This window comes from Capricornis sumatraensis, chromosome 7 (assembly GCF_032405125.1).
Source record: "Capricornis sumatraensis isolate serow.1 chromosome 7, serow.2, whole genome shotgun sequence".
In the NCBI taxonomy this organism is placed as follows: Eukaryota; Metazoa; Chordata; class Mammalia; order Artiodactyla; family Bovidae; genus Capricornis; species Capricornis sumatraensis.
In genome coordinates, this window is record NC_091075.1 from 70,526,227 (window position 1) to 70,540,748 (window position 14,522).

The 14,522-nt window shown below is 41.8% G+C and overlaps 1 protein-coding gene across 1 annotated transcript in view; it reads left to right on the plus strand.

The window, feature by feature from the left end:
• Positions 1–14,522, plus strand: part of CWH43 (cell wall biogenesis 43 C-terminal homolog) — a 52,224-nt gene that overhangs the window by 20,914 nt on the left and 16,788 nt on the right. The window contains exons 8-12 of the mRNA XM_068975645.1: positions 1,612–1,737; positions 3,246–3,325; positions 8,270–8,375; positions 9,394–9,529; positions 11,370–11,519. Of these exons, the coding sequence (XP_068831746.1) occupies positions 1,612–1,737; positions 3,246–3,325; positions 8,270–8,375; positions 9,394–9,529; positions 11,370–11,519 (598 nt within the window). The remainder of the gene's footprint in view (positions 1–1,611; positions 1,738–3,245; positions 3,326–8,269; positions 8,376–9,393; positions 9,530–11,369; positions 11,520–14,522) is intronic.

Genomic DNA, 14,522 nt, shown 5'->3' on the forward strand with positions numbered 1-14,522 from the left:
AACTAATACTCAGTTCTTGTTTGTTCACACATTTTTCTACTTGTTCATTTATTCATTAAAAAATTATTGTGCACCTACTGTGGTCCAGGCCTAGTGCCAAGTACCGGAGACTTGAGAGACAGAATCCTGCCCACCTGGAGCTTCTGTGTTGTGGGGGAACAGCACACCTCACATTAGACAAATACTTCGGGAGTTATGCTGGCGTGGATGCCACACAGAAGTCTGGGCTTCTACTTGTGTTCGTCTGTCAGTTCCCCTTGTGCCCGTGGAATATATCCAACCACTCTCTGCATTTGCACATAAACTTTTCTTCTCTGTCAACTAGACATCTGCCAGGACAGGCCGGTTTGGAAGAGGTATTTTTCAATTATGTGAAATATTTTAAAGCAATGTTTGAGGATTTGCTATTTCTGGTAGATATCAAAGCTGCGACCCAGTCAGAGACATACATGGCTGCATTTCCTCCGCGATAGTCTTGGCTTTGCGAACTTTGTGTTTCTTCTGATTTCTTTCAGGTGTGTGTATTCTGTCCTGCTCTATCTTCCTGTGCAATGCCCTGCTTTTTTTCTTACTCCAGCTTGCTTGGGGGTCTGCCCTGTGGAGCAATGGAACAAAAGTAAGAGCCATTCTAAGCGTACATTTCTTTCTTTAGAATGTTATGAGCGACAGGCGTTTTGAGTTCCTTCTCACTACTTATGGAATTGCAGAAATCGTGCTTTATTACAGCTTCAAATAACTAAGAATTCTTTTTAGTAATAGTGACATTATTTTGATAAGGCCACAGAAACTGAGGAACATTGGTAAAGTTCAGAGTAGCTTTGAATAACCATTGTAAAGAATCTGTATTAGATCAGAAACTAGTTATAAATGTATTGTCTAGGTTTCCCCTGCTGTTTCCTACTAATTGCACATAACTTTCTTTTTAGCCTTCCACCTAAGCATCTTTTACCTGACATTCCCTAATTTATATATTGCTCAATTACACCTGTTTCTAATTCTCATTATATACAATGTTAGAAGTATGCAGACTTCACGTGTAAGCTACATAGAAATGCATCCCAGTTGAGCTCATCTTTCTTGGCCCAGTGTGAGCTCCAGTGTGCATCCTCTACTTGGACACACAATCCAGGCCATGAATGCTGCCATATTAAGAACCTCTTCTTGTTATTAATACTCTTCATATTAAGTAACCTCTTCTTGTGCTCCTCAACTTGGTGCATATGGTCCCTTTGGTGGAGAAGACCAAGTCCCTGAGGCAGTCCAGAAGATTACTTCCTTTTTGTCCCACTCTTCTCTGGATGATCAATAGTCAGTGACCAACACTACAACCAACCTAACAACTAGGAAATACTCAGGAAATTGTAAGAAGCCCCTTATCAAGCAAAGATTGGGGTCTTTTAGTGTACAGCTTAATTTCTAGAACCCTTCCTGATTTCTTATGATTATCCTAATAATTAAAAGTAATATTGGAGTAATTGCTTAGGTACTGAGATAACTCAGTAACTGAATTTTCAGAATATATCCATTTAAATGGAATTTAGGCTCCTGGAATTTGCTATTGGAAGTAGTTTTGGATCAAAATGTAACATATTCATCTTTCTTTTTTGACAGGGACTGTGATGCTAATTATTGGGCTGAATATGCTGTTGGGTCCGAAGAAAAGTGTTGATTTTCATTTTCAAACAAAAAACAGTCCTAAAGCGCTTTTCAGAGAGAGTGAAAAATACGTGAAACTTTGTGAGTATAGTTTTACTTTATTTTTAAAAGCATTTTATTATAAATATAAATTTTCAAACATGTGAGATTAAAAAGTATAATGAACCCAAATGTACCCTTTAACCCAGTTCCAACAATTATTAACATTTTGCCCATGTTGTTCATACCTTTTTTTTTATGAAATACTTTAAAAGAGATCTCTGATTATTGAATCATTTCAACCACAAATACTCTGTGTTAGTTTTGTTTTACTTCTAATGTAGATTTAACTAGGATTTCCAGAATATTTGTTGAAATCGTTGAGACTATTTATTTTGTTTCTTGTTCTCCTTTTTTTGGAAATTAAATATGTTAGTGTTTGGAATACTGATGAGCAGAACAAATATCAAATTAGTTTACTATTCAGTCAGACTCATCTCAGAATATACTAGATTAAATAAAAATGTTTATTGAATGTGTAACATTTGCAGATAGTGTCTTAGCACACACCCATCCATACTCAGTCATGTCTCTTTGCGACCCCATGGCTGTAACCTGCTAGGTTCCTCTGTCTACAGGATTTCCCAGGCAAGAATACTGGAGTGGGTGGCCATACCCTCCTTCAGGCATCTTCCCGACGCGGGGATTGAACCGGAGTCCCCTGCGTTTCCTGTGTCTTCTGCAATGCAGGTGGATTCTTTATTGCTGAGCCACCAGAGAAGCCCCAGTGTACTGCATTGTTGTTGCTTAGTTGCTAAGTCATGGTTGACTTTGTGATCCCATGGACTGCAGTGCTCTAGGCTTCCCTGTCCTCCACTATCTCCCAGAGTTGGCTCAAACTCGTGTCCATTGAGTCGGCGATACTATCCAACCATCTTATCCCGTGTCACCCCCTTCTCCTCCTGCTCTCAACTTTTCCAAGCATCAGGGTTTTTTTTTCCCAATAAATCAGCTGTTTGTATCAGCTTCTTTGGAGCTTCAGTTTCAGCATCTGTCCTTCCAATGAATATTCAGGGTTGATTTCTTTTAGAATTGACTGGTTTGATCTCCTTGCAGTCCAAGGGACTTTTAAAAGTCTTCTCTAGCACCATTAATTTGAAAGCATCAATTCTTTGGCATTCAGCCTTGGATTCTAAAAGTTTTAATATAAGCAATATTTGGGCTTGATTCTGCAGGGTGTTTTTGCAGTGGTTCCTGCTCATGGAGAATTATTTTCTTGTATATATTTATGATTTTATTGTATTTATTTATTTTATTTTCATGGTTCTTGGAACGTTTTTAGCAAAGCTTCTTTGATGTCTGAGTTTAAAGTATGGGTTATATATGCACGTCAAACATGAAAATTAACCCAAGAAATAGACATTTCCCCTTAACATAAAATCCATGGCTAATAAATTCAATAATTTCATTAAAACTATTGAAATTAAGCTTCAGTTCAGTTCAGTCGCTCAGCTGTGTCCGACTCTTCACAACCCCATGAATCGCAGCACGCCAGGCCTCCCTGTCCATCACCGTTTCTGCTAAACAATTATTTTCTGTTTTCTGTTCAGTTTTGTGGCTGCTTGTTGGTGTGGGATTGTTGGGATTAGGACTACGGCATAAAACCTATGAGAAGAAATTGGGCAAAGGGGTAAGTAATTAAAAGTTTTGATGTAGAATTTTAAATGATGCCTATGTATATGCAGGCATTTGTACACTTCACTATTATGATTGAACCCTAGACCTGGGTCTGAGGACTTCAGGGCTCTGGATGCCACATTCTTAACCTTTAGGCTGGGCTTCCCCATTGTCTCAGTGGTAACAAATCCTCCTGCAATGCAGGAGACAAGTATTCGATCCCTGGGAAGATCCTCTGGAGAAGGAAATGACAGTGCACTCCAGTATTCTCACCTGGATAATCCCATGGACAAAGGAGCCTGGTGGTTATAATCCTTGGAGTCACAAAGAGTTGGATACAACTGAGTGACTAATCAGCAACGAAAACAGCAACAGCGAACCATTAGATCACAGGCTGATAACACAGTGGAACTAATTTATGAAGTTAGGTTCCTGGGACAGGATAGACCCGTATATCAGAGTTAAACTCATCATGATTTGTTATATAAAGTTATTTTTGTCATTCAATGACTTAACATATCCAAACTATGAGATAAAAAACTATTTTATAGTGGGCTTCTTTGTACTGTTTGGTACATATTTCTGAAGGCAACATATATGATTCTTTAAGAAAAATCTTAAAGATAATTCTAGATTTTGTGGATTATGCTTGGCATTGATGGGTCATAGTTTTCTCATTTCTTCCTTTCCTCTTTTGTCTATAGTTAAATGTTTTGTTTTCCTTTTCTCTTGTAGGCAGGTGGGCAGAAGCAAGAGTAAGTCATTGCAATGTGATGCTTTCCAACTGCTCTGATTAAAAGTTTGATATGTTTCATAATGGAGTTAGAATTATAGTTTGGCAAAAACAGCATTTGAGGGTTAACTTTGAATTTTAGCAATCCGAATTATCAGGCAAATTTTCCCATCAATTAAAAAGCTATAGCGAGGATGAAGCCCATGCTCCTTTTATTTAGCTTTGTCCAACACCTCACAGAGTACTTGGTACATACTCAGAACTCAGTAACTATTCCTTAAAAAGTAAAGAGTTCATTACATGGTCTCTTTCTTTTGCCTTTCAATTGTTAATTTTATTATTGTAACAAGATGTCAATTAGAAGAAGATCCTCAATGTCAGCAAGGGGTTCTTTCAAAAAGGAATCATTTCATTTAGATTTAATACCTGTTTTTTAAATTAGTTCATTCATTGATTAATTCATGTGATACATGAATGTTATTTGATAAATGCTTATTGGATGTCTCTTGTGTGCCTGGTATCAGGGATATAGAGGTAAACTAGTTGGACAAGATTCCTGCCCTCATGGTAATATAAACTCATGGAGTTTACATTCTAATTGGGGAGAAAGACGGTGTTCAGAGGAAGGAGTAAATAAAGACGATCACTTTAGATCAGGTGGCTCTGAAGCATGTAAGATGATGGAGTAGAGAGTAACTGGTCTGGGTGGTTAGAGAAGGCTGCTCTGAGGACGTGACGTTTGAGTTAAGAGAGCTAGGAGTAATGGATTCAGGTAGAAGGAACACAAGAAAAGAATGGAAAGGAAACAGACTTGGAGTGTTTGAAGGGCATCAGAGTGGGCAGTGTGGCTGAATCTTGGCAAAGGGAAGCCGAAGATGAGGATGGGGGCACAAGTGAGTTCACATCGTAGGGCCTATAGAGCACAGGAAGGAATTCCGATCTTAGTTTTCTTGCAGTGGAAGCCACCAGAATATTTCAAGCATTCATGCAAAGAGATATGATATGATATATATGCATATGTGTGTGTGTGTGCACGTGTGCTAAGTCGGTTCAGTTGTGTCAGACTCTTTGTGACCCTGTAGACTATAGTCCACCAGGCTCCTGTGTCCATGGGATTCTCCTGGCAAGAATGCTGGAGTGTTGCTATGCCCGCCTCCAGGGACTCTTCCTGACCCAGCATCTCTGACATCTCCTGCATTGGTAGGCAGGTTTCTTTACCACTGGCGCCACCTTGCTGCTGCTGCTGCTGCTGAGTCGCGTCAGTCGTGTCCGACTCTGTGCGATCCCACAGACGGCAGCCTACTAGGCTCCCCCGTCCCTGGGATTCTCCAGGCAAGAACACCTTGGAAGCCTATAAATTTGGCTGCTTTGTAAAGAATGGATTGACGGATTGTAGAGTGGAAACAGGGAGATAGGTTATGAGGCTTTTTCAGGTGTCCAGGAGAGAGACCCTGGAATTTTGGATGGGCTCCATGGTACTGGAATTGGACAGGAGTGGATAGACTTAGAACATATTTTGAAAGTAGAGCTGATAGGATTTGCTGATGGACTAGAATGTAGATGGATAAAGGGAAGGGAAGACTAGAGGATGACTTCTATGCTTTTGGCTTGAGCAACTGGGTGGAGTGTGGCGACATTTACCGGCATGGGAATAATGGAAGAATAACAGGTTTTGGAGTGATGAAAGCCAGAGTGAATCATAGGTATACAGTGATGTGAAAAAGTGTAACTTTTTATGAATGTAATCATGCCTTTGGAAGTCTCTGCTGATGGTTCCATTCTCTTTATAGGACGTTGCTAAATGGAGTCATCTTTCTTGTATAGACATGAGAGGCTTGCTACAGCACACTGAGCTGTTTAGAAGTGGTAGTCCTCCTCTGCAAAGAGGTGGTCTTCACTCTTCTCTCAACCTGAATTTTTATGTTCCACTTTGTTTTTCTCAGTTGTGGTAGTATAGTTGGTCTAATCTGGCCATACTCTTTCATGGGATCCATGCTGTTGGTCAACTGGAGTTAGTTTGAAATAGTTAGGATTGGGTACTGCATTCTCTGACTGGGCCCATGGACTCAAAAGAGGAATTTTCAGAGGGTGCTGTGCTCCTGAACCTCAGCCTTGCCAGTGCGGAATTGGCAGGCCACTCTGCAAAGATGGTAAAGGACTCTGTGTATCCTTCTGTGACCCCTTTCTTCTCTAATGCAAGGGTAACCCCAACCCTAAATCATTCATTAGGGCTGAGTAGTATTCCAGTATATGTATAATCTTTTTTTCATTCATTTTCTTATTTTTCCTACTGAAACAACAGCCAGGTTGTTTCTAATTTTTTGCTGTTATAAATATCTCTTTCCCAACATTCCTCCCAACTTCCAAGCCTAACCTAGAAACTCACAAATTTATTATGATAATCAGTTCAGTCACTCAGTCATGTCCAGCTCTTTGCGACCCCATGAATCGCAGCACACCAGGCCTCCCTGTCCATCACCAACTCCCGGAGTTCACTCAGACTCACGTCCATTGAGTCTGTGATGCCATCCAGCCATCTCATCCTCTGTTGTCCCCTTCTCCTCCTGCCCCCAATCCCTCCCAGCATCAGAGTCTTTTCCAATGAGTCAACTCTGCATGAGGTGGCCAAAGTACTGGAGTTTCAGCTTTAGCATCATTCCTTCCAAAGAAATCCCAGGGCTGATCTCCTTCAGAATGGACTGGTTGGATCTCCTTGCAGTGCAAGGGACTCTCAAGAGTCTTCTCCAACACCACAGTTCAAAAGCATCAATTCTTTGGCGCTCAGCCTTCTTCACAGTCCAACTCTCACATCCATACATGACCACAGGAAAAACCATAGCCTTGACTAGATAGACCTTTGTTGGCAAAGTAATGTCTCTGCTTTTGAATATGCTATCTAGATTGGTCATAACTTTCCTTCCAAGGAGTAAGCGTCTTTTAATTTCATGGCTGCAGTCACCATCTGCAGTGATTTTGGAGCCCCCCAAAATAAAGTCTGACACTGTTTCCACTGTTTCCCCATCTATCTGCCATGAAATGATGGGACTGGATGCCATGATCTTAGTTTTCTGAATGTTGAGCTTTAAGCCAACTTTTTCACCCTCCTCTTTCACTTTTATCAAGTGGCTTTTTAGCTCCTCTTCACTTTCTGCCATAAGGGTGGTGTCATCTGCATATCTGTATATCTGCAGTGTCATCTGCATATTTCTCCCGGCAATCTTGATTCCAGCTTGTGCTTCTTCCATTCCAGCGTTTCTCATGATGTACTCTGCATAGAAGTTAAATAAGCAGGGTGACAACATACAGCCTTGACATACTCCTTTTCCTATTTGAAACCAGTCTGTTGTTGTTCCATGTCCAGTTCTAACTGTTGCTTCCTGACTTGCATACAGGTTTCTCAAGAGGCAGGTCAGGTGGTCTGGTATTCCCATCTCTTTCAGAATTTTCCACAGTTTATTGTGATCCACACAGTCAAAAGCTTTGGCATAGTCAATAAAGCAGAAATAGATGTGTTTCTGGAACTCTCTTGCTTTTTCCATGATCCAGCAGATGTTGACAATTTGATCTCTGGTTCCTCTGCCTTTTCTAAAACCAGCTTGAACATCTGGGAGTTCATGGTTCACGTATTGCTGAAGCCTGGCTTGGAGAATTTTGAGCATTACTTTACTAGCGTGTGAGATGAGTGCAATTGTGCGGTAGTTTGAGCATTCTTTGGCATTGCCTTTCTTTGGGATTGGAATCAAAACGGACCTTTTCCAGTCCTGTGGCCACTGTTGAGTTTTCCAAATTTGCTGGCATATTGAGTGCAGCACTTCCACAGCATCATCATTCAGGATTTGAAATACCAACTAGCAAATATCTCCTTATGATTATGTATTGCATGTTAGTCACTCAGTCATGTCTGACTCTTTACGACCTCATGGACTATAGCCCACCAGGCTCCTCTGTTCATGGAATTCTCCAGGCAAGAACACTGGTGTGGGTAGCCATTCCCTTCTCCAGAGGATCTTCCCAACTTAGGAATTGAACCCAGGTCTCCTGCATTGCAGGTGGATTCTTTACTATCTGAGTCACCAGGGAAGCCCTGATTATGCATTAGCTGTGGGCAAATGCCTGAAAATTCCTTTGCTGAAAAGTGAATTTTGGTAGAGAGAGGTGGAAAAGTGGTTCACAGAAACTGCCATTGTTCCGTTGTCCTAAATTATCATTAAAACAATTCCTCAGGCACCAGCCACAGAGGTCTCTGCTGCCATCTGGCCTTTCAGGTTTGGCTTTGACAATGATGGATGGTCTAGTCTAGAAAGATCAGCTCAACTGCTCAATCAAACAGGTAAGTTGTACTGAAATTAATTTCAGGCTTTGAGAAACTATTAATGTTATTTTCATTTTGTGCAAGATCATAAGTAATCAGAGGAGGATTTGCTGGGTCTTAGACTAATCTCTTAAAAAGGCTTTACTTTGGTGGGTGGCTACAGGAGGATGAAGCTTCTGTAACCACATCTGTGTTTGCTTGAAAGCAATTAAATAGTGATTCTGGGAAGAGGTCTCATTCTGGGTGTCTGCAGAGAGTCTTGTCATGCCTTTGCTCTTGGAAATGCCCCTGCTGGGGGCTCCTGTCACTTGGGAACCTGCTGTTAAGGACCAGAAAGCCATCAGATTAAAAGGCAGAATGGGGTGCAGTGATGCTTATTTGCAAAGCAAATTGCTTTCAAGAGCCTGAGGGCCAGTTTTACTTGTTTTCATTCCCTGAGGCACTCATCTTTGGATGAAGCCTCCTTTAAAATATATGGGTGTTTGGCGCTTAGATCGACTAGAGGTCTCTTGCATGGAATTATTCCTAAAGATAAGCTTGTCTTCTGAGAAATAGCTGAGGGTTTGTATGATTCTAATACCGTTAAGAAGTTTATTGGGCCCTTAATCATTTAGTACTAATTACAGGCACATCCAACCAGGGTTATCTGAATAAATTCACCTCTGTGTCAGTACCATGGAAGTGTTTGCCCAGGAATAAAACAGTATTGTACACTATATTGTTTTCAAACATAAATTAGATATTTGAGAAAGGCATTAAGCATATTTGAAATTTTGGAAAAGATGTGAATATTTGAAAATTTAGGAAAGTTATGTTTTGATCTTTTCCCCCATTTCCACAAGGTGTCCCATACATTCTAAATATGGTAAATATGTTTTTAGCTCAGATTTGAGCCAGTTCACTTTAGTAACTCATTAGGAATTACTTGGTTTTTTGATCTATGACTAAAGGTAGGGGATTGCAAGAATTGAGTTTTGATAATTGTTTTTACATTGCTGTGGTTAATTACCACATCCATTTTTTCCCCACGGAACAGGTGCAGACTTCATAACAATTTTGGAGAGTGATGCTTCTAAGCCCTATATTGGAAACAATGACTTGACCATGTGGTTAGGGGAGAAGTTGGGTTTCTACACCGACTTTGGGCCGAGTGCACGGGATCACACTTGGGGGTGAGTGTACCTTGAGAATGAATCCTGCACATATAAAAGACTAGGCAGCATAAGCTTGGGGTGGACAGTTGATATTGTGATGCCTTATCCCTAGGAGTGTGTCCCAGTGATGCTTCTTGGGGGATGAGGAGGTGCTGAAGATAGGCATATTCCATCATTGTTTCAATGGCCTCTCTGTTGCTGGATACTTTCAGTTCTTCACTATTATAAACCATTGCATGTAGGAGCTGAGGTTACAGCACTAAACATGTCTGCCCCACATGCCGTCCTCATGGAGCTTACATTCCCGTGTGACGAGATAGAAAATAATCATGTACACACAGAAATAAATAAGATAATTTGAGATAGTGGTGAGTGCTGTGAAGAAAAGGAGAGTGGCAGGGTAGGCAGGGCAGTGGGCGATGATGCTGCAGGCAGCGCGGTCAGGAGGGGTCTCTCTGCCCACCCCACGACGGGGAGGACTAGCACCAGCTGTGGGAGGAGCTCGTGTGGACTCGAGGCAGATCACGTGCGGTGTGCCTGAGCATGGGGATTAGGGGGAGCTAGTAAGGAAGGAGGTCAGGAGTGGGCCCTTGGTCTTAGAGGGTCCATAAGCCATGCTTGGCACTGACTTAACTCAGTTTTGATGGAAAACCACTGGAGGATTTTAGACATGGGAGCAGTCTCATCTGGTATACGTGTGTGGGAGATCATTCCAGCTGTTGCTAGAAGAACAGGTTGTTGGGGGCAAGAGTGGGAGCGGGGAGACAGGTGATGAGGCAGAGGGGCTAACACAGGTTAGAAATGACAGTGGGGGCTGCGGAGATGGAGAAGAGGGCACCCTCGGGAGCTGTTTTGGAGCGGAGCTGACAGGAATTCCTGATTTGGGGGCTTGGGGGGTTTTGTGTTTGATTTTTTGTTTTTGGTTTTTTTTTTGGTCAAGCTTGTGAGATCTTGGTTCCCTGACTAGAGATCAAACCCAGGCCTATAGCAGTGAGAGAACCATGTCCTAATGCTGGACCATCAGGGAATTTCCAGGGCTTCCTAGTGGTTTAGATGTCAAGAAGTGACAAGGGCAGCACCTGGGTTTTTTACCTGAGTCCCTGATAGGAAATGATGCCATTTAATGGGACAGGAATGGCCAGGTGAACAGCAGGATTGTGCTAAGTTCGAGATGCCCTGGGACAGTCAAGTGATGTCCAGTAGGCAGTTGTGGGCAGCTTGGAGGGCCGAGTCGGACAGCAGAAGCTGGGCATGTGCATTCAGGATCATCACTGTAGAGACGGTTCTGTGCGAGAAACTTCACGAGGGGCCACACAGACTGTGTGTGAAGCCAGGGAAGAGAAGCCGGCTGAGGTCTGAGCTCTGGTCGCCCTTTCCATGTGCAGTTCTTTGACTTAGAGTGAGGCGGGACATGTTTTCCTATCTTTATCGGACCATTTGTAATTTCTGATTTTGTAAATTGTTGCTCCGAGTCCTGGCTGGCGGGATTGTACACTCCTACATGTGTTGATTAACGTTAGAATTGTATATGCAGATCAGTTGCCAGAGGAATAATGCAAGTAAAATGGAGTGTGTCCATTTGTGTGGCCCTAATCCCACCCTTTTTGTGTCTCCATGGCACGTATGAGACAGAGTTGACAGTGTTGTGCCTGGTGACACGGTGAGACATGCTGAACAGTCCTTTTGCAGTGAATCGTTCTACAGAAGGTCCCATGCGTCTTCGCCATACTGTTGTTCTCAGTGCCCCTCGTGAGATGCTTGAAGTGTGAGAACCCCTAAGAACACATATTCTTAGTTCTGCTGGCATGAGATGGTGGGACCAATAGTGATGCACATGTTTCTTTCCGTTCAAATACAGGATTATGGCTTTGTCAAGATATCCAATTGTGAAATCGGAGCATCACCTACTTCCGTCGCCAGAGGGCGAGATTGCACCAGCCATCACGCTGACTGTCAACGTTTCCAACAAACTGGTGGATTTTGTTGTGACCCACTTTGGCAATTACGAGTGGGTTTCTTTGGTTTTTCTCATAGTGCATAAATGCCAAAAAATATTATTAACACATTACATTGATTTCCATGCATTGACCTTTCTTACTTTTTTTTTAAAATTATTATTCTCAAAGTGGTTTTCTGGTTTTGGTTTTAAAAATCAGGCATAGAAGTTCCCTGATTGGCCTAATGGTTAGGATTCTGGGCTTTCACTTCTGGGGCCTGAGTTCCGTCTCTGGTCTGGGAACTGAGATCTCACAAGTTTGCATGGTGTGGCCAAAAAAAAGGAAAAAAAAAAATCAGGTACAGAAACGTCAACGGTGTACAAGACAGCAGTGATGGCCGTGTCAGCCAGCGATTACTGAGCAGGCACTGTGCTAAGTGCATTTAGCACTCATGTTGTATTTAATCTACATATTGTGTAACAGTACATAGTCCCATTGAACAGAGAAGCTAAACTGAGAGGTTAGATGACTTATCCAACCAGGGTCACACATGTAGGAAGCAGGTAGACCTAACTCAGAGCCTGCAAGTGCTTGAAACCCATGGTAAACCAGACTACGGAAAGATGGAATTCCCTTTTTCTAAGGATTACTCCAGTTGGAAGTACCAGAGGGATCTGAGGTACTAAGTGACATTCCTTTACCTGTCATGTTTCCAGTCAGATGAGAGGTAGGCAGAGGAATCTGGCAGGGAGATCAACATCTCTTTTGATTCTGATAAACCTATTTGGACAACATGGCTTACGTGTGCCCACATGGACCTGCTAATACATCCGTCCCTCCAGTAATACATGATGCCAGGTCCCCCAAAGCAGCAGAACCATGAGGCAGGGACTGAGTCCACCCTGTCACACTCTCCCCTTAGTGAAGAGAATAACACAAGAAAACTCCCTGTTGGCAAACCGGCAGGCTCCAAGAAGAGATAGGAAGGGTTTGAGACAAGCATTCTTAGTTCATTCTTCCAAACTTGATTTATTAGAAAAATCCTCCCAAGAAGTAAGGGATGAGAGAGAGAGAGAGAGAGGCCAAGATGATTTTCTAAGTTGGTTCCCCTCCAAGGCGAGATGAGGAATGGGGAATGAGTTTTATCTACAAAGAATAACATCCACAACCAGTGGCTTAGCACTGAATAAATCACAAATAATGCCAACATTATGTTATTAAAGCCAAGATAAAAGTATATAATTTATATTCTACCATACTGAACATCTGGAGAAGGAAATGGCAACCCAGTCCAGTATTATTGCCTAGGGAATCCCATGGGGACAGAGGAGCCTAGCAGGCTACAGTCCATGGGGTTGCAAAGAGTCAGACACGACAGAGTGACTAACAACAATACTGAACATTCTTTAATAGTCATTGAAAACATACATGCGAAGTGCTCAGTGCTATAAAATATGGCAAATGGGCGCTGTCTATCTGCATGACACAAAAGGCCACAGAGCTTTACAGTGACATAGAGAACATTGAAAAACAACAAACAAAGGTAGCAGCCACATTTGTTCTGTTTGGATGAAACTTACAGTACAACAGAGGGCTACCCTGGTGGCTCAGTGCCCATGCAGGCAATGTGGGTTTGGTCCCTGGGTCAGGAAGATCTCCTGGAGAAGGAAATGGCAAACCATTCCAGTATTCTTGCCTGGGAAATCGCATGAACAGAGGAGCCTGGCAGGCTACAGTCCATGGGTCCCAAAAGAATCAGACACGCCTTAGAGACTAAAACACCAACAGTACAAAACCCCCAACATTGTTGTATTGTAAATTTCACCTAAACAAGATGAGTATGTCTGCTATCCTTACTTCCTATCACCTCTCTTTTTCTCACAGTGTTATGTGCATCTGTGAAAGTGCACTTGACTATTTTCTGAAATAAAGTCAGAGCATAAGTAATATAGGCCAGCCATTCAAATGTGATTAATGGGGACTGTTTGCTAATTGGACTCTTGCTGGTCTTCTTAGAAATGAGAAGGTGTTTGGAGCACGGATGGTATAGACAGTCCATATCGCTGAAAAACTGTTTAAAGAAATGCCTTCTGTTTCTCCTAGCAATTTTCATGTCATAAGTATAGGCATTCAGCAATCACTCCACTGAGCTTAAACTGCAGGTGAATTGGGCTTATCTTTTGAAAAATAGGCATTTTTGTGTTTAAAGCTGGCAAGGTCTCAATCCAAGAAATAGTTGAACACACTGCTTCCGCTTTTCCCTTTGCTTTCCCCCCGCTGTCTCCTTTAACTCCTGCAGACCTCCTCTGAAATGTGAAGAATAGACTTGAGAGGGAAGAGAAAAATGAAAAGACAGCCTCAAATTGTTTGGAAAAGAGCAAGGAAGAACTACCTTTTCTAACTCTATTAACCATATATTTAAATCTCTGTAACTAACAATATACCTTTGCTTGCTAGCTTGCTCTCGTGATTTAATAATGATGACAACAACAGCAGTAATGATAAGAACAAACATCTATTGAGGAGCTGTCACTTCAGGGAGGGAAGTGGTCTGGCTAAATGGCAAAGAACAGAAAACTCCAGAACCTGAAATCAGACAATCTGATCTGAATCCTAATTCAAGGTGTATCCGTCACCAAATTTGTTTACCTTATGTCTCAGTTTTCTCTCTAAATTAGGAGCAATAATCCTACCTATTTCACAGGATTCTTGTGGGAATGAAATAAGATATATTTATGAATAGTTTTGTCATGAAAAGTATATGACTAGAGTCACTGGTCAGTTAATACTGGCCATTATTATGAAACTAAATTGGACATCTCTAAATGTGTGGTACACTGGGCAGCTTAAAAGATTATTTATCAAACACAAGTCAAGCATCTGTCATGTCCCAAGCACAGTGCTAGCTGCAGCCTTTTCCCTTAGAGCCTTGGCTCTTGTCCATGCCCAAGTGACATGAGCAAGTTCACACTTCAAATAGTTTGTAAAGCCATCATTACATATTTCTGTTTGCCGTTGTTTTCTATAACACTAGTAAAATTTTTTATTCTGAATAAATATTTAAAGATTTCACT